The 24767-nt window shown below is 37.2% G+C and overlaps 1 protein-coding gene and 1 pseudogene across 1 annotated transcript in view; both read left to right on the top strand.

Moving 5' to 3' along the window:
* The window catches only part of LOC126691919 (uncharacterized), a 39828-nt gene extending 23366 nt beyond the window's left edge, over positions 1–16462 (top strand). The window contains exon 2 of the mRNA XM_050387258.1: positions 16303–16462. Coding sequence (XP_050243215.1) covers positions 16303–16382 — 80 coding nt within the window. The 3' untranslated portion in view covers positions 16383–16462. The remainder of the gene's footprint in view (positions 1–16302) is intronic.
* Positions 14504–16298, top strand: LOC126690751 (uncharacterized; annotated as a pseudogene).
* Positions 16463–24767: the final 8305 nt, after the last annotated feature.

The raw sequence follows: 24767 nt of genomic DNA, 5'->3' as shown, positions 1-24767 counted from the left end.
CAACAAAAACGTCAAAAGTTCCAAGAATAATTTTTTTTGGGTAAAAAAAAGAATAAATTAATACATAAAAATAAAACATATTTCTAGCCATTGTGTGTGTATATATATATTGTAAGGGCGCAATTCGGATCCTAAGCCCAAGAGGTAGCTAAATTAGGGCTCAAAGAACCCAACACAATGAATTTGTAAAGAGTGGGCTTAAAAACTAGGATTCAATGGATTAAACAAAGCGCACAATGGATTAAAGATGGTAAGAAAGCAAAGAAAGACAAACTCTATGCAAAGAAATCCTTCCTCGGCAAAATTTGAGGAGAGTAGTCCTTGAATATATCTCTTTTAGACTTGGATACAATTTCAGTTTTTGTTGCTACAATGTTTTCTCTACAGATTCCCCGATCCCTTTATCCCTAAAGGATCTCTCACATTATATATCCTCTTTTGGCTGATCCTGGCCCTCCATTTGTTGATTACGTAAACCACTACTTGAGTACTTGTCTCATCAGATGCCCTCTCCAGTCTTCTGTGAGTTGCGGCAACTAAGACAACACTGTTCAAGGATCTTCTCCACATAAATGCGGCCAGAGGGTTTGGTCAGGTGTAATAAATGGGGTGGCAACTACCATCTCTCCAATCACGTCAAAGCTAACCCATTCTCTGAAATTCTTCCTCCACAGCGTGGCCCCCCTCTTGTTTTACCGTCCGAGTGTATGGACTCCTCAGCACGATAATAGCCTCCTCGGCCTTGGGTATGACATGTGGCACTATTACCTTATTTAACCCCCCCCCCCCACACACACACACATATATATATATATATATATAAGTTGGACTTAGAAGCCGTAATTACGCTAAGTGACTTCACTTTATTGTAGCAATTTTTTCTAAGTTGCAGTTCACTAATAGATAAAAACAATTTTTTTAGATAAAGACAACAACTTATTTGTTCTTATCAAATTTTTTAGATAAAATAACAAAAAATATTTTAATAAAATATGCAGCATACATCTAAGTTTTAGTTGATAGAGATAACAACTTTTGTTCTTACCAATTTCATTAGATGAAGTAATAATAAGTATTTTAACAAAACATAAAATGTGCATTTTAGATAAAATAACAATAAATATTTTAACAAAACATGTAACATGCATATAAGTTTTAGTTGATAGAGACAACAACTTATTTGTTCTTATCAATTTCTTTAAATAAAGTAACAGTACGTGTTTTAATAAAACATGCAACATGCATTTAACTTACAGTTGATGGAGACAACAACTTATTTATTCTTATCAAAATTTTTAGATATAAAGTAATAATAAGTGTTTTAACAAAACATGCATCTAAGTTCATAAATTTAAAACCTACAACTAAAAATATATTATAAAAATTTCAAAACTTATTTATATTCACCAATAGTCTTTCCATACAATCTCTCTTGCACCCTACATTTTTTTTTTCCGAGTTGCAACTCACGCATATGTGTTTGTATTGGAAGGATATATATGTTCTATAAATTAATAGGAGTAGATAAATTTATATGATTCTCTCTCTCTCTCCCTCTCTCTCTCTCTCTCTGGAACAATGTTTTTCCTCACAAACAAGTACTGTCACTAATTATTAAATTAATTTTTTATTAATTGTTACGATATATTTTCTCAAATTAAAGGACAAAATTAACAATAGTTTAATTTATGAAACTTTATCATTTAAATTTTAACAAATTTAAATTATATTCAAAATAAAAAGTTTTTTAACTTCCTTCCCTAGAAAAAAATAATAAATAAATAAATTCTAAATTAAAATTTGGAATCCCACACAACACCCCACGCCTTTTCCCCTTCAAGTTGCATCTTGCGTTTTATTAATTAATTAAAAAGTTTATTTCTTTAATTGTTAGGATATATTTCCTCAAATCAAGGGATAAAATTTAATTATAATTTAATTTAGCTAAAACTTTATCATCTAAATTTCATAAATTTAAATCCTATTTTAACTAAAAATCTATTATCAAAATTTCAAAACTTATACATATTCTCCAATGGTCTTTCCATAGAATCCTTCTTGCACTCCACAATTTTGTTTTTGTTTTTGTTTTTTCTTTTCAAGTTGCAACTTACGCATATGTATTTGTATATGATAGTTTTGATTAAATAAATTCATCTTAATTATTGTTATTTGTTTCTAAATTTTCATGTATGGATATTATGTCAAAAGAAGTCTACTATAAATAAGCAAAACAAGGGACACCTATTTAAGTTATTGGTGTCTCTTAGGTATTTTTTAAAATTTTATTTTTTAAATTCTCAACTTTTGAACTATTTTGTGTATTTTAGGTTTTGGTTATTACATGTGTTTAGTTTGTAAGTGTTTTGATATTTTTAATTGACTATCACTACAAAAAAAATCTGGTTTAAAACATATCTTTTATGTGTTGTAATGCAATCTAATTTCAAGTTACTTTTATTTATTGATTGTTAAGACTTTATCAATGTTTATCTATTTTTATATTTTAAAATTCTGTTTGTGCTTTGTGTTAATTTCTTAGTATACATAATTCCTCCCATATCCCTTTAAATCATATAATTTAAGGTTTTTGTGAATGATTTCATGACTGTATTTTTTCGAAAGTCTAACTAAATTCAATTTAGAATTCCTCCGATATTCTTTTAGATCATAGATAATATTTGGCTAAATTAGATCAATCGGTTCAAATTCCTATATAAGTCTATCTCTACTTAACTTTTTTTTTTTTTTAATAAAAAAAGTTTGGAAATTTGGATTGTTTTTCATTAATAAATTGGGATTTTAGCTTTATTTTGTTTTCAATGTTTTAGTTGTTAAATTTTTTTTTTCATGTGTAATTTTAAAATATGTATTATTAAGGTTATGTTTGGTTGGAGTTGAAATAGGAAGGTAGAAAAAGAAAAGAAAGTTTGAGGATTTTTGGTGGGGCCAAGATATTTTCTTCCCTAGCTCACTAAAAATTGATCTCTCCATTTTGGAGAGAAAACAAACGTGAAAAGTTGATGTAATTGATGTTACTAAATTACCCTTAATTAATGCATGTCACTTAACCCTCTTTTCTTCTCTCTTTTGCAAGTCACGTATGTCCTTCATCATATATATATATATATATATTTTTTTTTTGGTTCATTCTTTTCCTGTTAACGTGTGTTTGCCTTTTTTTTTTTTTTTTTTTTTTTTTTTTTTTTTTTCAATGTGCTTTCTTTGGTTTTGGTTTTATTTAAAAAAAAAAATCAACCGTGACTTTTTTTTTCTTTCTTAATTAATGGTGTTTAAAAAAAAATAATAAATGGTGATTTTTACTTTTGATAAAAACATATATATATGTAGGGACACGATTCTCAAGCGGCCCAACGATGACGTTGGGCTCGCGCGTGATGGATCCCTCACAATAAATTTTGTAGAGAGTGGGCTTGAAAGGCTGGAGTTGGGTTACGGGACGTTAGCACAGGCCGGACATTAGACAAACCTAGACTGTAAAAGGCTTTAGTCCGGTTATCTAAGCCATTAACTTTATGGATTGAGGGATTGGGCTCCTCGGATCATGTCCGAGGAGCACTAATGTATTCTCCGGTTACCCGTCGCTGGGTTATCCCCGGTGGAGCGTATATACTCTCCGGGCATTCTCATTCCTGGAGTCTTTCTTAGGAAGTGAGATGGATCCCCCCCCTACTCTGTTACCTTGCGTTTTCTTTTATACTAGCCTACGTTCATTATCCCCCGTCCACGTGTAGGGTCGACTTTTCCAGGACAGAGATTTATCCCATCAGTCTAATCCCGAAATTGTGGGAGATGGTCCATAAAGCCTAAAAATCCGGCTCTGTTAGGTGCGGTGTCATGTCAATGAAGGGTATTAAGGACTATTTCCCTGAGATATTTTCTGATCTTTTAAGTTTGCTTGTATTCCACTTTCGTCAATGGGATTCTGGGTCTTCCGAGGACTGAGCGGTCCTCGGACGTATCTTTGAGCCACATCGGGCTCACTATTTTTGGGCTTGGGCCCTGGCCTCCTTTAGTTTGGGGCCTATGGACTCCCTATAAGCGAGCGAGCCGGGCCCATAAACTATTGGGCCCCACAATAGCCCTTCAAAACCCTGCTGTCCAACGTCTTGGTTGGAAAGGTGGGTTTTGGTAATACCGAGCCTTAACTGCGGCTCATTTAATTCGGCCTTTGATCAACGTTGGCGACTCTTCACCTCCACGAGGAATGCGCCGGTCTACAGGATATTTCCCTCGATTTACGCGTGATGCGCTTATTCCGTTTGGTTATCCGTAGCACGCCTTTAATACCTTCCTTTTACGAGACCTCCCCAATCTAACGGTTACTGATAGCGTGGGGGAATGAAACGGATGCACATTTATTCGCAAATTTCCTTGGGGATCAGAACGTGTTACGCACCCTCGTCTTATTCCCCTATATAAAGAGAGAGGACAAAAGGTGATTCTCTCATATCTGAATCCCTCAGGCCCTTCTCATAGTTCATTTCTTCCGTCTGGTTATTCCTTATCCAATAATACATCCTCCATAATAGTCAACCATGAATAAACCCTTCCTTTCTCAGAAACGCCATGTCCTAACAAAACTTGAGATGGCTCGGTCAGGGCAAGGATGGCGGAGACTCAAGATTTGCCTCCCCATTCTTTTAGCCAAAATCCGAAGCAGGGACTCGTCACACCTCACTTCCGGTGTGACTGAGTCGAAAACCTCCCTTGTCATCTCCATCCGCTCTCTCATGAGCATACCTAATATGGCTCCCCTTCTCCCTCTTTTGCTCCTTTTACTTTCTTTTCATTGCTTCCCTCTTCTTCTCCTCCTTCCTACTCATGTCCTCCATCTTCTTTTTCCCTTGCTTTCTTCAGCGACAAGAGTTTGCTGAAGTGCTTCCATGTGTTCCAATTCTTCTTCCTTCTCCTTCTTTTCTGTAAAAGGTTCTTATCCTGATATGAGCAGTACTGAGGCAAAGATTTCAGAGAGACTTTGAAGGCGCTTTCAGAAAACACCTGGCGGTTTACTTATCTGTATTACGGATGTTATTACTGCTTCGGCAGTTCATTTTTGTATAGGCTTGTGTAAGCCCTTCCTTGTACGTTGTAATAATAATTTTTTATATTAATAAAAGTTACTGTTATTCTATTTCGCATGTTCTGTTTATATGTTTTAATAAATTTGCAAGTTCTGCTCGGCACAGTAGTATAGCATTTGAACCAATGACAACTAAGGCCAAAATACTTGCTAATAAAAAGACGCCATAATAACTTTAACAAAATTATTATTCGACATAACAATCCGACCAGTGAGGAACGAGACTACCTTAACATTAGTCGCGATGGGGACTGAGTGCTTGATAAGGTGTAAGAAGTAATTATCCGAGGACATGTCACCCTTTCAATGAGCAATTTCCTTAGGCTAACGATCATCGGTTCGTTACGCCATATTCTTAACACACTGGCCTTAACCTTTTCCAGTATTTAAGCCGAGACACCTCTCCATCCGAGTAGCTGATTTCCCAAAAGGCCTGAGTCCGAGGACTTCGCACAGCCAGGGTTTTGTTTAGAACGTATACTTTTTCTTTTAGGTGCTCGGTTTCCCCATAGGCTTGAGTCCGAGGGCCATGCAAGTCCTAGGTTCTGTCCAAGACTTATAAGATATCTTTTTTATGTTCTTGGTTTCCCTCTAGGCTTGAGTCCGAGGACCATGCAAGTCCTAGGTTCTGTCCAAGACTTATAAGATATCTTTTTCGTACTTGGTTTTCCCATAGGCTTGAGTTCGAGGACCATACAAGTCCTAGGTTCTGTCCAAGACTCTATGAGTTCAGATTCTCCCTTTCATAAGGCATTTCCCAAGGCACCGAACAGTGGTTGTCCTCGGCCACGGCCATTGCTCGGCGTGGGCCACAGTACCTGGGCCCTCACGCAAAGCGGGCCCGGGGCCACGAATCCACTTAGCCCATGAATTAAGAGATATTTCTGCAATTTCTGGCCACGTGGTACTCTCTGATGTCACAGTGACCGAGGTGCGCCTTTACGAGACTCTTTAATCTTGTGGTTGCAGTTGATGTTGGAAGTTGAGCCAGAACTGTTTTGTCTGTAGCGTTCCTTGGGACGCCGCGTGAGTTGACTGCTATCACCTTGTCTTTTCAAATAAATGGGAGAGAGAGAAAGTTGCTTTATATACGCACAAATCCTTCAGATTTTCTCCCACATCACAGCTTCCATATCCGGAGCTCTCCTCCCTTAGCATAACATGTTTAAGGCAAGGGTTGGGAAGAAAGAACTTTCTCCGCCGCAGATGCACCCTGCCTTCATGAGACTCAGAATAGTACGGTATGGGCACAAGAAGCTTAAGTTCAGGAGAATACTTCATTTCGACCGAGGGGGAAGGGAATCTTTCCCTCTTTTAGTCAAAATCCGAAGTAGGTTCTGTCCATGCCAGAACTTTGGTGTGGCAGAAGAAAGATTTTCCGCCATCAGCACCTCTGCTTTGCGGCAGGCGTATATTTAGAGAAAGCCCCTCAACCTCCAACTCCCTGCACCTTTCCTTCAACGGTGTCAGGCTCAAGTTGGGTCTCTTTAGCTGTTTGAGTTGTGGGCATGTGAAAGCATTGAGGAAGAACAAGGTCTGGGGGCTGTAGCCAACCTCTCCTCTGACCTACTCCCTCAGCTTCATTTTATTCTCTTGTATCTTCCTTTCTTTTCGGTTATGTAATGAGCTTTGATGCAAACTGATTCCCACTTTTTCATTGTAGGTTGTACTATTTCTTTGTCTTAGTGATAATGGAAATTTCTTTACTTGTTTTGGATACTGTTCCTTTGACTACACTACTTTGTGAGTGAGTGTTCCCCATACGTGCGTTTCTTTCAGAATATTTAGAGCACAATAGCTTGAAACATAATCTAACTAACTCCAGTTTATCAATACTACCAGGCATTATATCGATAATTCATAATAAATCAAACTTAGGGAACTAACCAGGATAACCGTTGAATATTCTGTGATAAGCGCGCGAACACCGTCTAAGGCTGATAATCTCTAAATAATCCATCCGAGCAATCGACTGGGAAGTAGGGAACTCCGATGGTGCTTTTGTGTACTTGGTTTCCCCGTAGGCTTGGGTCCGAGGACCATGCAAGGCCTTGGTTCTGTCCAAAACTTTTAAGATGTCTTCTTTGTATTTGGTTTCCCCATAGGCTTGGGTTCGAGGACCATGCAAGGCCTTGGTTCTGCCCAAAACTTTTAAGATCTTTTTTTTTTTTTTTTTTTTTTTTTTTTTTTTTTTTTTTTTTTTGTACTTGGTTTCCCCATAGACTTGGGTCCGAGGACCATGCAATGCCTTGGTTCTGTCCAAAACTTGTGAGATCTTTTTTTTTTTTTTACTTGGTTTCCCCATAGGCTTGGGTCCGAGGACCATGCAATGCCTTGGTTCTGTCCAAAACTTGTGAGATATCTTGTTTGTACTTGGTTTTCCCATAGGCTTGGGTCTGAGGACCATGCAAGGCCTTAGTTCTGTCCAAAACTTATAAGATCTCTTTTTTGTACTTGGTTTCCCCATAGGCTTGGGTCCGAGGACCATGCAATGCCTTGGTTCTGTCCAAAACTTGTGAGATATCTTGTTTGTACTTGGTTTCCCCATAGGCTTGGGTCTGAGGACCATGCAAGGCCTTGGTTCTGTCCAAAACTTATAAGATCTCTTTTTTGTACTTGGTTTCCCCATAGGCTTGGGTCCGAGGACCATGTAATGCCTTGGTTCTGTCCAAAACTTGTAAGATCTCTTTTTTGTACTTGGTTTCCCCATAGGCTTGGGTCCGAGGACCATGCAATGCCTTGGTTCTGTCCAAAACTTATAAGATCTCTTTTTTTGTACTTGGTTTCCCCATAGGCTTGGGTCCGAGAACCATGCAATGCCTTGGTTCTGTCCAAAACTTGTGAGATATCTTGTTTGTACTTGGTTTCCCCATAGGCTTGGGTCTGAGGACCATGCAAGGCCTTGGTTCTGTCCAAAACTTATAAGATCTCTTTTTTGTACTTGGTTTCCCCATAGGCTTGGGTCCGAGGACCATGCAATGCCTTGGTTCTGTCCAAAACTTGTAAGATCTCTTTTTTGTACTTGGTTTCCCCATAGGCTTGGGTCTGAGGACCATGCAATGTCTTGGTTCTGTCCAAAACTTGTGAGATATCTTGTTTGTACTTGGTTTCCCCATAGGCTTGGGTCTGAGGACCATGCAAGGCCTTGGTTCTGTCCAAAACTTATAAGATCTCTTTTTTGGAGGTCAGCCCCTTGGCCATGACGGGGGGAGAAGACTTGGGGTCGGAAGCCCCTAGAGAAACCCGCGCCGTTAGCGGTGCAAGGCGTAACCCCTAGTAGAAGTTTATGGCGGAGCAACAACTGCACGTCGCCGGAAATGAGAAAGACTCGTGAATCTCCGCTTGCTAGAGAGCTGACTTATGCGCCACTCGCGCCAACGCGCAAGCCTTCCCACAGACGGCGCCAATTGTAGGGACACGATTCACAAGCGGCCCAACGATGACGTTGGGCTCGCGCGTGATGGATCCCTCACAATAAATTTTGTAGAGAGTGGGCTTGAAAGGCTGGAGTTGGGTCACGGGACGTTAGCACAGGCCGGACATTAGACAAACTTAGACTGTAAAAGGCTTTAGTCCGGTTATCTAAGCCATTAACTTTATGGATTGAGGGATTGGGCTCCTCGGATCATGTCCGAGGAGCACTAATGTATTCTCCGGTTACCCGTCGCTGGGTTATCCCCGGTGGAGCGTATATACTCTCCGGGCATTCTCATTCCTGGAGTCTTTCTTAGGAAGTGAGATGGATCCCCCCCTACTCTGTTACCTTGCGTTTTCTTTTATACTAGCCTACGTTCATTATCCCCCGTCCACGTGTAGGGTCGACTTTTCCAGGACAGAGATTTGTCCCATCAGTCTAATCCCGAAATTGTGGGAGATGGTCCATAAAGCCTAAAAATCCGGCTCTGTTAGGTGCGGTGTCATGTCAATGAAGGGTATTAAGGACTATTTCCCTGAGATATTTTCTGATCTTTTAAGTTTGCTTGTATTCCACTTTCGTCAATGGGATTCTGGGTCTTCCGAGGACTGAGCGGTCCTCGGACGTATCTTTGAGCCACATCGGGCTCACTATTTTTGGGCTTGGGCCCTGGCCTCCTTTAGTTTGGGGCTTGTGGACTCCCTATAAGCGAGTGAGCCGGGCCCATAAACTATTGGGCCCCACAATATATATATATATATATATAATAGAAAATTAATTTTATTATTTAATGATTAAAAAATATTATTTCTTATATTATATAATAGGGACATAAGAGTAAATTTATACAAACTATATATTCTATCACTTCACTTTTTCATCCCCCAACCAAACACCATGAGAAAAAACTAAAATATTTTCTATCCTCCTACTTTTCAATCTCCCCAACCAAATGGATCCTAAAGGCTAAAACACAATATAATTAGAGACATTATTCAAGTTGTATAAGTTAGGGTGTTGACAGTTTGAATAAATCAACACTAAAACAGATGATTTAAATATCAAGATAATACTTTAAAATGGAGTTTCTTTTAGGTGTACAAATACAATTGATTTTTTAATCTTAAGTTTAGATTTAATTATTTTAAGATAAACTTATTTATGCAAGTATTAAAAAAGATTTAATTCTTTGAGTTCAAATAACCCTTTTCATTAATAAATAAGGAATTATAAAAAAATTAGAAAAGTTTTTATTAATCTTTTTAATTAGAGATATTATATATAAGGATAAATATAAAAAATTATGCATTTTATATAATAATAATAACCATTCATTTAGTTAAAAAAATGACTTCTAAAATTATATAATAATAACTTGTAAGGACACAATTCGTAACGACCCCAAGATAATATTTGGCTCGTACGTAAAGAGGGCCCAAATAATATCATTTGTAGAGCGTGGGTTTGAAAGGTTAGGCCTTGGTCACAGGACGGTGGTTCGGGTTGGCTCCGGTCAGCGAATCTCGTCCGAGGAGTCTGGAGAGCTCTATGCTCTTATTATTCTCCTCGTTTCTAGGACACCATGGCTGGGAGGACGGGTTGTCCCCCCCCCCCCTCTCACACTACCTCTCTTATTCTTTTATACTGGCATTTATCCTCTCACCTGCGTCCACGTATAGGCTCAATTTCCTAGGACTTATGACCTGTTCTGTCAGCCCATACCTAGAGTGGTTGGGGGTGGTTGTAAAAGCTGAAGAGTATGACTCTGTCAGGTGCAGAGTATTGAATGGCAGTAATGGTAGCTTTCCTTTTGTCCTTGGTCGTTATACTATCCAGCGTCTCCTTCTCTATTGACATAGATATTTTAGATTTTTTCCCAAATTGTTCTTATACCGTTTTTGCCCTTTCTTCCAGGGGGACATTGGATATGCCGAGGACAGAATCATCCTCGGCTGTGTCTCAAGACTATTTGGACTTTTGTTACCCATCCTTGGCTATACCCTTCCTTGGCTCGGGCCTTGGGCCCCAACGTGAAAATGGGCCAGGGCCACAAATTATTGGACCCCACAATAACCCCTCAAAATCCTGCTATCCGACCTCTTGGTCGGAGGGGAGGGTTTTGATGATGCCAAGCCTTTATTACGGTTCGTTTAGCTCTGCCCTTCATTAATGTTGGCGCCTCTTCATCTGCTTAGGAAATGCGCCAGGTTACGAGACATTCTTCTAGATTTACACACGATGCGCTCCCGTCGTTTCAATGTACGAGGCGCGTCTTTAATAAATTTCCTTTACGAGGCCAATCAAATCTGATAGTTACAGATGACATTGGGGAGTTGAACAGACGCTACCTTACTTGCAGATCTTCTTGGAGATATGTACGGATTAAATGCCATTGAATTCACCTTCCATATAAGAAGCCAAACGAGAGGGTATTCCCTTCGCATAATGACTCTTTAACCTTCCTAAAGCCTCAACCCTTAATCTGTGCTCTAAGTCTTCCTTATCAGCATAGCCACAGCTTACAGTGTGACACATTTAAAGTAGAAGTAGGGATGAAAAGATCACATCCTTCTCAGAAGCGTTCTGTCCCTCCGAAGCTTAAGATGGCTCAATCAGGACAGGGATGGCAGAGACTCAAGATACCTCTCATCCTCCTTTCAGCTAAAATCCGAAGCAGGGGCTCGTCGCGTCAAACTTTTGGTGTGACTGAGCTGGGGTCACCCATTATCAGTACCAGCCGCTCTCTTATGAGCATAGCTAACATAGCACCAGCGTGTTAGGAGTCAGGACTGACGCAAGGACAAAGTATCCTTACTTCTTCCTCTCTTCCTTCACTGGTGCCTCCTTTTGCCTCCCTTCTTCTTCTTTCCCATCATCAGATCCATCCTGGTGCTTTTCCTTATTCCTCTTCTTCTCCTCTTCCACCAAGGGAGGTCCTCCTCTCAATATGGGTGCTGTTGGGGCAGAATTTGGAAAGACTTTGGAGCAGAGCTTAAAATGACTTCTGGCTGTTTGTTTGTTTTGTTGTTGTTTTTTTTTTTTTTTTTTTTATTGTTTTTGTAATTCGTTTTCTATATAGGCTTGTTTAAGCCCTTCATTGTACGCTGTAATACCTTTTTATATTAATAAAAGTAATCATTGCTTTATTTCGTATATTCTATCTCTTCTTTCTAAAATGGTTATGCCGTGAATAGACGTACTACCATATGACTTCTTTTTTTGTTTTTACATTCCGAACGATGCTTAAGGCCGAAATCCTCGTTAATAAAAAGACCTTGTTCTACGCTTATTAAAATTATTCGGCATAATAATGCTGATTTGTACAAATGATACTTAGGGCAGAAACCCTTATTAAGAAAAAAGAAAAAGATATTACGATGAGCTTATTAGAGCTGTCTGGCATAATAACGCCGACCTAAGAAAACAATACTTAGGACCGAAACCCCTTATCAAGAAAAAAGATGTTATTATGAACTTATTGGAGCTATCGTGTACAATAAGACCAACTTGAAAATGGGTTGTACACCCTAAACTTGAACGAGATGATGGCTGAATGCTCGGTGCCGTGTAGAAAGTAATCATCCGAGGATATATAACCCAAAGTGAACAGCCCTTGCAGATCGCTAAGTAATAAGGCGTTTCGCCATCTTCCTAATGACCTTCATAGCCTTAGCCTTAGCCTTTTCTGGTATTTGGTCTGAGGACTGAACGACTTAGAATTCTTCTTAAGTAGCTGACTTTTCCATAGGCTTGAGTCTGAGGACCATGCAATACCTTGGTTCTGTTCAAAACTTGATTTTTTAAGTAGTTGGTTTCTCCATAGGTTTGAGTCCGAGGACCATGCAATACCTTGGTTCTGTCCAAAACTTGATTTTTAAGTAGTTGGTTTCCCCATAGGTTTGAGTCTGAGGACCATGCAATACCTTGGTTCTGTCCAAAACTTGATTTTCTAAGTAGTTGGTTTCCCCATAGGTTTGAATCCGAGGACCATGCAATACCGTGGTTCTGTCCAAAACTTGATTTTTAAGTAGTTGGGGGAGTTAACCCCTCGGCTATGGCGTGGGGCCTTGGTTTAGGGAAATTACCTCTTCGGCCAAGCCCTTAGAACCATCCGTATTGTTAATGCTATGAAGCGCAGCCCCTAGTAAAGGAACATAGCTCCTAGTGGAACTTTACGCTAGAACACTACAACCGGCTGTTGGAAATGACAAGGGGACTGTCTCAACCTACCGCCTGTGCCAACACACAAGCCTTCCCACAGACGGCACCAATTGTAAGGACACAATTCGTAACGACCCCAAGATAATATTGGGTTCGTACGTAAAGAGGGCCCAAACAATAACATTTGTAGAGCGTGAGTTTGAAAGGCTATGCCTTGGTCATAGGACGGTGGTTCGGGTTGGCTCCGGTCAGCGAATCTCGTCCGAGGAGTCTGGGGAGCTCTATGCTCTTATTATTCTCTTCGTTTCTAGGACAACATGGCTGGGAGGACGGGTTGTCCCCCCCCTCTCACACTGCCTCTCTTATCCTTTTATACTGGCATTTATCCTCTCACCTACGTCCACGTATAGGCTCAATTTTCTAGGACTTATGACCTGTCCTGTCAGTCCATACCTAGAGTGGTTGGGGGTGGTTGTAAAAGCTGAAGAGTATGATTCTGTCAGGTGCAGAGTATTGAATGGTAGTAATGGTAGCTTTCCCTTTGTCCTTGGTCGTTATACTATCTAGCGTCTCCTTTTCTATTAACATAGATATTTTAGATCTTTTCCCAAACTATTCCTATACCGTTTTTGTCCTTTCTTCCAGGGGGACATCGGATATGCTGAGGACAGAATCATCCTCGACTGCGTCTCAAGACTATTTGGACTTTTGTTACCCATCCTCGGCTATACCCCTTCCTCGGCTCGGGCCTTGGGTCCCAACGTGAAAATGGGTCAGGGCCACAAATTATTGGGCCCCAAATAACTCATTTAGTTATTACTTTTCAAAAAAAAAAAAAATAAATAAAGAAAATTCATGAATATTGAAGTCGTGCAAAGACTTTCACTAATTAATTAAAGAAATTAGTAGAAATCATTGAGTTGTGCGTGTCAATTTCTTGTATACTATGCCATTTATTTTTATTTTAGAATCACTTTTACAGTTGTACCATGACATTGAAAATCTTAGGTATATAATATGAATCCCACTATCTTCGCTTAGAAACCCTGCTGTCCACGCAAAGCCATCTCACTCATCAATTTGATTATTTTTAAGGCTTTTGTCAACGAATGCTTTGATGGTAGAAGTTAAGGTTTATTTAATACTTTATTAAATAATATTTTATACATTTAAAAAAAATAGAGTCAAATTATCCACACATATTTAAAAAAGACCACCCAATTAGAATGAATTTTTACAAGACAATTAATAATTAATATATGTATTTCAGTTTTGAAAAATGCACACATTAGACTTGTAGTTCATAATTGAACATGGGTCATGCTAACGAGTGCCCTTAAGGCACTCATTAATAATCCATTTTAGGAAAGTTTTGATACCACTTTTATGGGAAATGAAAAAAACTGCCAAAATATTAATTACTTTTTTTTTCATTTCCCATAAAAAATTTCTTTAAATAGATTATTAACTAATACCCTAAGGGCACTTGTTAGCATTTCCTATTGAACATTTATTAATTCTTATCTAATGAGGTGGTTAACTGCACCCTTTTAATTTAATAGTTTATAATTGAACATTTATTAATTCTTAACTTATGAAGTGGTTAACAGTACTTCTTTAATTTAATACTTCATCATTGAACATTTATTAATTCTTAACTTATAAGATGATTAACCGTTCATAATTGAATATTTATTAATTCTTAACTTATGAAGTGATTAGCTCTACCCTTCTAATTTACAAAATCATACTCTCTTTTATATATATATATATATATATATAAAATTGCATGTACTATGCTCCCTCCTCATAAGTAAGTCCAAGCCTAGAGCGTTTAAGATAAATGAAAATGGTGGGGGCTGAGTTCAGAGGTGGCGGTGGAGGTTGGAGAGCCATGAAGAGCTTCGGCTTGCATGTGCTCCTTGGTAGATGGTTCATGGCCTTTGCATCGTTGTTAATCATGTCTGTCTCAGGTTCAACGTACATATTTAGCGTATATTCCAACGACATAAAATCAACCCTAGGCTATGACCAAACATCGCTCAACTTGATCAGCTTCTTCAAAGACTTGGGTAGCAACGTTGGAGTCCTATCTGGGCTTATCAACGAGATCACACCCCCATGGGTGGTCCTCTTAATTGGGGCAGTCATGAACTTGTTTGGCTACCTCATGATATGGTTTAGTGTCACTGGCCGTGTTGCCAAACCCAAGCTATGGCAAATGTGTTTATATATATATGCATCGGTGCAAACTCACAAGCATTTGCAAATACTGGAGCTTTAGTCACTTCCGTTATGAACTTCCCCGAAAACCGTGGCAGTGTTATAGGTCTTCTGAAGAGTTTTGTTGGTATAAGTGGTGCTATTCTGACACAACTCTACTATGCTATTTATGTGGATAACTCAAAGGCTCTGATTTTGCTAATTGCTTGGCTTCCGGCAGCTGTTTCCATTGTCTTTCTTCGAACGGTTCGGATTATAAAGACAGCTAGAAAATCCAACGAGCTCAAAGTTTTCAACAACTTCCTCTATATTTCACTTGGCCTTGCCGGGTTTCTCATGATTTTGATTATCATACAAAACAGTCTCAGGTTTAATAGAATTGAATATGATGGAAGTGCTTGTGTTGTTGTTATTTTACTATTTCTCCCACTTGTAATAGTTTTGAAAGAAGAGTTCAAACTTTGGGGGAGAAAGGAGCACCCCATAAATGATCTTGTACAAGTGGAAGTAATAGCTGAAAATCCACAAATATTGGAGGAACCTGTACTGCCCCCAATTGAAGCACAAGCAAGTGAAAGGAAGCCAGATTCTTGCTTTAGCAACATATTCAAGCCCCCAGATAGAGGTGAAGACTACACAATATTACAAGCACTATTCAGCATCGACATGTTAATTTTGTTTGTAGCCACAACTTGTGGTGTTGGCGGGACTTTAACAGCCGTTGACAACTTGGGTCAGATTGGTAAGTCACTAGGCTATCCAACTCACAGCATCGCAACCTTTGTATCACTCGTGAGCATTTGGAATTACCTAGGACGAGCTATGTCTGGCTTTGCTTCTGTAATCTTCTTAGTCAAATACAAATTCCCTCGTACCCTAGTGCTTTCATTTGTCCTTCTTTTCTCCTGTGTTGGCCATCTCTTAATCGCCTTTCCAGCCCCATACTCTATTTATTTTGCTTCAGTGATTATTGGGTTCTGCTTTGGTGCACAATGGCCTTTAGTATTTGCAATCATATCTGAGATCTTTGGCCTCAAGTACTATTCCACTTTGTACAATTTTGGTGGGGTTGCAAGCCCAGTTGGGTCTTACATTCTCAATGTGATAGTGGCTGGTCATTTATATGATAAGGAGGCTTTGAAGCAACTAGAAGCTCTAGGTCTCACAAGGAAGACAGGTCAGCAATTAACATGCACAGGCACTCACTGTTACAGGATGGCTTTTATTATAATAACAGCGGTAACGTTGTTTGGGTTCTTTATTTCTATTATTTTGGTTCTTAGGACGAGAAAATTTTACAAAGGTGATATCTACAAGAAGTTCAGAGAGGAAGCAAAGGCAGTAGCTAGTGAAATGGCCTCTAGGGAAGATGACACAGTACCGATGAGAGAAAGAGAAGGTGGAGCCAATTTCATTGCCTCATCCGATGTTGCCTCTTGCAGTAATACCACCAACACCAGCAGCACCATCCATCATTAAATCATAAGCTGGACTAGTGCTGATTGATTGTTTGTATGATGTAATATATTGCTCCAAGTTATTTCTTCTTCATTTCTAGAGTGGGGAGGAAAACAAATAATAATAATAAAAATAAAAATAAAATTATAAAGAAAGTGTATGGATACAATGTTTGTGTTATGAACGATGGAAAAAAAGTAATAAGTCAGTGATTGTTCACTAATCATAGTTGCACTTGTCATCAAATTGTTGTAAAATGCGTGTTCGTAGAAGAATTTGTTTGGTATATACGTATGAGTGAAGTCTCACATTGAATAATAATTGACATTAATGGTAAGTGATTAATACAACATAATTGAGTTAAAACTCATTTAGATTTGAGAAGTATTATCTTCATAACATTTTCACAATACTTTTTGTTGAGTTCTAAGACTTTAGGTTTAAATGTATTAGAACTTCATTTTGTAATATTGGCAAACCATGATCAAAACGTTTAATCTTGTTTTAGACTTGCTCAAAGTATGTTTATATGTAAAGTTGGAATCGAATGTACTGCAAGATTTATTGTGTAAATCTGCCTGACTCGACCGATCCAGAATTAGACTCGATTGATCGAAACTCGTGCAGATTGTCTTTTTGCAGAATTTTCCAACTCAGTCCAAGCTCATTTGACGTGTAGAGTTTTATATTTTGTTTTAAGTATAAAAGAAAAAACTCTAGCCACGTTTTGTTGTTGTTGTTGTTGTTGTTTTTGCTGTGTGTATGAATCTCTTGTGAGATTTAGAAGTGTTTGCCTTCATACATACTTAGGGCTATCAAGAATCAAGATTCATGTCGAGAGCTTGGTGATCGTTTCAATTACTGCACAAAGAGCTTAAAGAAAACACAAGTGAGAGTATTTGTGGTTGCTGTGAATCCAAGAAAGAAGTAGTCCATGAACTCGGAACTGTCACGTGGTCGTGATAGTAAGTTTCCTACTCGAGGTAGTAATAGGATGTTAGTGGTCTAAGTAGCTATTGTGTAAACTTCAATTCTTTTATAGTGGATTTGTTTTATCTTGAAGATAGTTAAGTTAAATTCTCCCCAGGTTTTTTACCGGTTTGGTTTTCTTGGGTCATCATATCTTTGTGTTATTTATTTTCCACTGCTTTACATGATATGATATATTTGTGTTAACCTAGATCTGAATAATTTAACTAAGTAATCACTTGGCTAAATAACTAAGTTAAACAATTTATGTTTTAAGGGGTCTAAAAACGTATACTTTTACAATAAATTTTAGATAGTAAGTTATTACTAGTTTTAATTTGAACTCATCACTAAAATTATTTTTTTATCTACTAGTAACAGCTAATAACAACTTATTTACTTAGGATTTATTGTGAGAGTGTGAAAATGTTGTAGACATAACATTTCTCTTTCGACTTAAGATTTTGAACCATGTGATGATATATTAAACTCTTAATTGAAATTCCCCCAAGTATCTCTGGTTCTAAGCATAAATTACTAAAATGGATTTCAATAACTTCGACAACCAATGCCATGAAAATTTGAACTGCTGGAATATTTTGTCAGGGAGAGAGGTTTAATAAATTTTAATCATATTATTTATTATGGTGGTTCACTTATCAAATGGTTATATTATTTTCACCGTTGGTTTTTTGTATTCTCAGCCCTAACTTAGTCAAATTGTAAATTTTAGATTTATCATGAGACACTGTGTTTTAGATCACGTAAGATATAAATGAATGGATACACAGAAGAATATGAAGTATAATGTTCCCAAAAACTTTTGGGACAAAAAAATATATTTTAAAGTTTTTTTTTTTTTTTTTTTTTTTGAGAATGAAAAAAAGGGGGCCTTTATGGCTATATTTTACCCCCGGGCAGGGAGCCGTACGCATGCCCACCCAGCTGAAGGGTCACGCATGCGAGCCGTGTGAGAGTCACCTCATTTGAGTACACCCCTCACTGAGTATGCCCACCAACGGAAACCTGCACACGTTGGTGTGACTATCATAAATACAAAGTTTTTGCAAGGTAGGAGAGTAAGGGTTGATATTCATGTCTTCAAGAATGAGTTTTATACATACATACATACATATATATATATATAGATTATGTTAAATTAAAATTTCTATAGACAAAATTGTAACTTTTATAAAATTACGAAACCAACATTTTTATTTTTATTTTTATTATTTTCCACTTTTGGGTTGAGGAAAATAAATTTGGGGACGAAAAATAAATATTTAAAAGTTGATAGGTATCTTGGAGGCATTGGACCATGTACGTTTTGGGTTCACAAAGAGCTGAAGAGTTTACCTGAGCTAGGCCTAAGGGATCAAATAAGTCCTAAGATCCGAAGAGATCGACAAAGCTCTAGTAGCTTTCCGGTCTTTATAGGATTAAAAAAACAGTTTCAGCCCAACTTAGATGGGTTTTAGCCCATATAAATTTATAAACACAGTGACACAGATAGGTCTATCTTACAAGTCTACCTTTAAAAGGTGATCTCCAGTGAGAGGAGAAAATAAGAAATAAAAGAGAGATCCACAGGGCTTGCTCATTTGCAATGGGTCTACAACGAGTTTCTAACCCGGGCAAAATTCACTGCTTAACATTTTCTCTTTTGTCTTTCGATTAAGGATTACCGTAATTCCAAAAACCCATCTACTCAATAAAATTTTACTGAAACACTTGCTCAAGTTAGTTGTCTCGCCATGGGTAGGATGTTTAGAAAAATATGAACACTTTATTTAGTGTATTATATCTGTATCTTACTTTATCATATCGGCGATTCGAATAATTTTTCAAAAATTATCTGAATCATCACGACGTATTCATGATTGTTATTTAATTCTCCTTTTCTTTTATAAAATAATAATAACAATAATAAAATATGTTTTTGATAGAGACAAGAACTTGGTTATCATAAATGCGCCATAGTCAACTCAGATTAAAAAGTGAAAATCTCGTTTTATGCATGTATTCACCTATCCTTACCTCGCAGACCCAAAAGGCCCAAAAACCAAAAAGTCACTTGCCAAAGAAAAAATAGCCAATGAGGAATGAAAAAAATTTAGGACCACAATATATAGCTGGTTCTAACTTCTAGATATAGGCTTTAACAGGACCTAACGAGTGTAGGAGATTCAGAGAGCCTATTGCCATAAGGTGTCGAACCACCAATTTGCAGAATTAAGCTTGCGCCGCAGCTCGCTAATGTGGCGAGCTGTGGTACAAGTTGTGCCACAACTTGTGGCACCATCATTGCTCCCAATTTGCATGCCTTGGCCAATGATACATCTTATCTTAGATTTTTAATGAGTTATCTACCAAAATTTGGCATCTATCAATTCAGATTATTCTCGATCACCTAAAATGAAAATGACTATGACTTAGAGAGCTTAATTGAAATATCTAAGTCACTTTGTTGGCTACAACTTACAAGTACAAGACGAGATTTTTATCCACTCGGAGGTAGGCGTTCCCTTTTCTACGATTCTATCTGCCTAACACTTTCTTTTGAGAAGAATCCCTCCCTCTGGAAACAAAAATTTTTTAAACTCTTTTAATACTATTGAGAGGGTAAGTTACGTTGTGGTTGAAGTTGGAAACCAAGATTTTTCCTTTTTGGGTTAGAGTATGAAAACAAATTTTTTATATAAAAAAAAATTCACTGTTTAATAATAAGAATCATTAACTCCTTCCTTATATATATATATATATATATATATAGAGAGAGAGAGAGAGAGAGAGAGAGAATGAATGACAAAGTTTAGCTACATATATACTTGGTTGTAGCTTAAGACAACAATTTTCATTAAAAAAAAACTTACAATTTAAACAATTTATTGATGACGTAATTATTGATCTTTAATCTTATAGAAATTTTGCAAGCATAGAAGATATAAGAAGGAGATGTAATCTAATGGTGAATTTGTCAAAATTCACCTCCAATAAAAAAATATTGAGTAAAATTGTAGTCTAAGGCTACAACCTTCTTAAATAATATAAACATTACTATATATTTTAAAAATCTAATTATTGAATTGGATGTTTTTTACACTCTTAATACATATGTTAAATTTTGTGTCAATCAGATATTATTTACTATATAATCTAGAAACTTATATTTTATGCATAATTTTAAATTACAGAAACTTGCAATTTAATAATAAGAATCATTAACTCCTTCCTTATATATATAAAGAGAGAGAGAGAGAGAGAGAATTAAGGACAAAATTTGGCTACATACTTGGTTGTAGCTTAAGACAACAATTTTCATTAAAAAAACTAACATGACTCCATATTTTAAAAGGATAAAGTTTAACTACAAAATTGGTCGTAACCTAAAACTAAAATCTTACTCAATTATATAAACATCACTATATATTTTGAAAATCTACCTGTTGAATTGGATGTTTTTTACGCTTTTAATGCACATGTTAAATTTTGTGTCAATCAGTTATTATTTATTATATGATCTAGAAGCTTATATTTTATGCATAATTTTAAATAAAAAAAACAAGTAATTTAAACAATTTATTGATGACGTAGCTATTGATTTTTAATCTTATAGAAATTTTACAAGCATGAAAGATATAAGAAGGAGATGTAATCTAATGGTAAATTTGTCAAAATTCACCTCCAATAAAAAAATATTTAGTAAGGTTGTAGGCTTATATCCTTAGATTACAACCAATTTTGTGGCTAAACTTTGTCATTTTTAAAATTTAACCATTAAATTGTATGTTCTTTATACTCTTAACACATATGTCAAAGTTTGTGTCAATCTGTTGTTAGTTATTGTATAATACATAAACTTATTTTTTATGCTTAATTTTAGACTACAAAAATTTGCAGTTTAAACAATTAATTGATGACATAGTTATTAATTTTCATTTTTCTGGAAATTTTGTAAGTATAAAGGATATAAAATGAAAATATAATTCAATAGTGAATTTATCAAAATTCACATGCAATAAAAAGATATTGAGTAAGATTGTAGTTTTAAACTACAACAAAATTTGTAACTAAATTTTGTCCATAAGTTAATACAAATTGTTATGTAATTCAACTAACACATTTTTTTTGTTTCCAGCAGAAACTTCTAGGGTTCAAAGAATAATTTATTTTGGTAAAAAAACAGAGAGAATAAATTAATACATAAAAATAAAACATATGTCTAGTCAATGTTAACAACATATATATATATATATATACACACACAATAATTATTTATTAATGTATCTCAAGTTAATCATCTATCAAAGAGTAATAATCTTTTTAACAATTTTACTTAATTTTAAGGTTAGGCTATCCTAAATTATTTTATATAAATAAAATTATGTTGTTCAAATCCAATCTAGCACCTAATTCCAAACACAAAAAAAAATAATAATAATAAATAAATAAATAAATAAACATATAAGGAAAAAAAAAAAAAACAACTTTGAGAACCAAAAACGTAACAGTAATCAACTTTGAGAATTAAAAAAAAAAAAAAAAGACAATAAATTAATGACTATGACAATGAGAGAAAAATCTAATTTTGAGAAGATGCAAAGATCAAAGAATCTGACACATAGGGTATAACTTTAAGCAAGGTTATATAACCCAATAACTCATATTTCGAAAATTTAACTGTTGAGTTATGTGTTTTATATGTTTTTAATATGCATACCAACTTTCATGTCAATCATATGTAATTTACCATTCATCCATAAACTCATCTTTTATGCATTATTTTAAACTATATGAACTTGAATTTAAACAATTAATTAATGACATAGATATTGATCTTTAATCATCTTTAAATTTTATAAGTATGAAAAATATACGAAGATAATGTAAAATTGACGTCTAATTAAAAAAATATTAGGTGATGTAACTTTAAGTTACATTAGGTGTAACTTGAATGCAACTCTCTCTCTCTCTCTCTCTCTCTCTCTCTATATATATATATATATATGGGGTTGGGTTCAAGTTACACTTGATGTAACTCTAAGTAATGTTGCACCACCTAATAACTTGTTATAGAATTCATATTTTGAAAATTTCACCATTAAATTATATGTTCTTAACATGCATGCCAATTGGATGTTATTTACCATTCGATACATAAACTCATATTTTATGTATATTTTAAATTAAAAAAAACTTGAATTTAAACAATTAATTGATGATATGATTATTGATCTTTGATCATTTTTAAATTTTGTAGGAATGAAGAATATACGAAGATAATGTAATTTAACAGTGGATTAACTTGCATCCAATTAAAAAATATTGAGTGGTGTAACATAGCTTAAAGTTACACAAGGTGTAACTTGAACCCAACATAAAGAGAGAGAAAGAGAGAGAGGGGGAGAAGAGAGAGAGAATTGAATTGCAATTAGGGTCCCACTCCTTTTATTCACCCCTTATTGAAATTCATTGGAAATTGAAAATACAAATTTCTAAACGCTAATGTTATGCTATTACTATTCAAAAATATTTTATCGGACACCTTAGGTACAACTAATGTAACTACCTTCTCAAAAAAAAACTAATGTAACTGTAAGGTGACGAATTTGGGGTTCAGGCCCAACAGGTGGGAGATTCTGGCCCAAAAGTCCCTCAACAATGAATTTGTAGAGAGCAGGTTATAGAACTAGGTCTTTGACAGGAGAAACGAAGCTACGACCAAGCCATGCAACCAGTTGGACACAGGGATATTCCTTCGAGCTTTTGGAGTAACGGTCCCTGAGGCTGTTCCTGCTACTTCTCTCTCTTTTCTCCTTCTTTATCCTTTCTTCTTTCTGCTTCCCATCCCTTTTCCATGGGGGTCTCCTTCCCTTATATAGCACCCATCCTGAGATCATGTCCCTACACTTGTCAGTCATCCGATCCTCCACTCGAGTGCCTGTCCCATAGGTCATCCTCCCTCCTTTCTGTGAGTTGCACTGGCCAAGGTCATTCTGCGTTCCTGTCCCTTCCACATTAATGCGGCTGGAAAAGTAGTTCCTTGGCATTTAATGCGGCAGTTGTGATTGTCCCCTCCTCCTTCCTGAGTGTCACGCATTGTTTCTTCGTATTGGGCGACCTTTCGCTAAGTATGGGGTGCAAATTGGATGCTTACTGGGTGAGTCCGAGGAGGTGTTCCTCCTCGGACGCCCCTTAGCAGGCCCGGCCCATCATGATTGAGACGGGATATCCTACGCCCATGCCTTTTCTTCTTTATCGCGGCTGGGCTTGGTACATGAGTTACGGCCCAACATCAACTGACAGACTTTACCCACCACAATAGCCCCTCAAAATGCCGGCCTTTTTTGAGTCCGAGGAGAAAAGGCGGGATTTTGATACCCACTAGACGGCTCGTGGCGAACCACTGCTTCACACGTGGAAGGGGGAAGGCACGCCTTTACGTGCTTCATTAATGCGGTGGGCAGTTGGTGACTCAGGGGGAAGTAACCGCAGCTTTTGGGGTTTTACACTCGCTCAATCCAACGGTTGGAGGCAGGATCTACGGTGGACAGCGTCTCGCATGCCTTAGACGCGAGCGCGTCTGTTCGACTTCTACCGAGTATAATAGGTCTTGAGGGCGTTCGTCTCTCATTTTTGACGAGCTTTCCAATATTCAGAACTTCTCAGAGCCTATTCCTTCAGTCTGTTCTTGCTTCCGCTGCCATTCTCTTGAAGACTCCTTCGAACCTCTTACCCGTAAGTTCGCGCTTCTTCTCCATTATTCTTCATTAATCATACTGCCTTCAAGTTGTTTTTAGGATTAAAGGGGATGGGTAGGCTTGAGAAACTGGTAGATTCTCCGGCCGGTATGGCGGGCTTCAGGGCGAAGTATCGTATCCCACCGGAGGTAGGGTTAGAGTACTGTCATCTGGAGGACATTTTGATGAAACGGAGAACAGAAGAAGTCGCAATTCCAATGATAGCCTTCGTGGAAGGAGGAATGACTATTCCGATGGGGAGAATAACTAGGGACTATCTGCGTGGTCATAGGTTGGCCCCCCATCAATGCACCGCTAATGTATTCCGGATCCTGGGGTGTGTCGAAACCCTGAACGATCAGATGAACCTCGGCCTCTCATGGCACGACGTGGTTCATCTTTACGAATGCCATAAGCTCGGTGACACATACTATCTAAAGTCTAGGGTTGACGCAGTGAGGTTGATATCTTGCCTTTCGAAGTCTAGCAAAGGCCTGAAGGACGACCATTTGATCGTCTCCGGGCCATGGTCTAACGGCCCTCACTGTCCGACTAGGGAGGGAAAACCAGGTGGGGTGTCGTAGAATTAGATGCCGTGGGGAGGATTCTGGTTTCAAGCTCCTCCACCCCTTTTTCTTTTACTTGCTTTAGATTTGTTGGTTTGATTGCATGTCTCCTCGGACTAACATAAATCGTT

The sequence above is a fragment of the Quercus robur genome, chromosome 7, assembly GCF_932294415.1.
Source record: "Quercus robur chromosome 7, dhQueRobu3.1, whole genome shotgun sequence".
NCBI lineage: Eukaryota > Viridiplantae > Streptophyta > Magnoliopsida > Fagales > Fagaceae > Quercus > Quercus robur.
The sequence above is the reverse complement of the archived record's forward strand: the minus strand, read 5'-3'. Positions and strand labels throughout refer to the sequence as shown.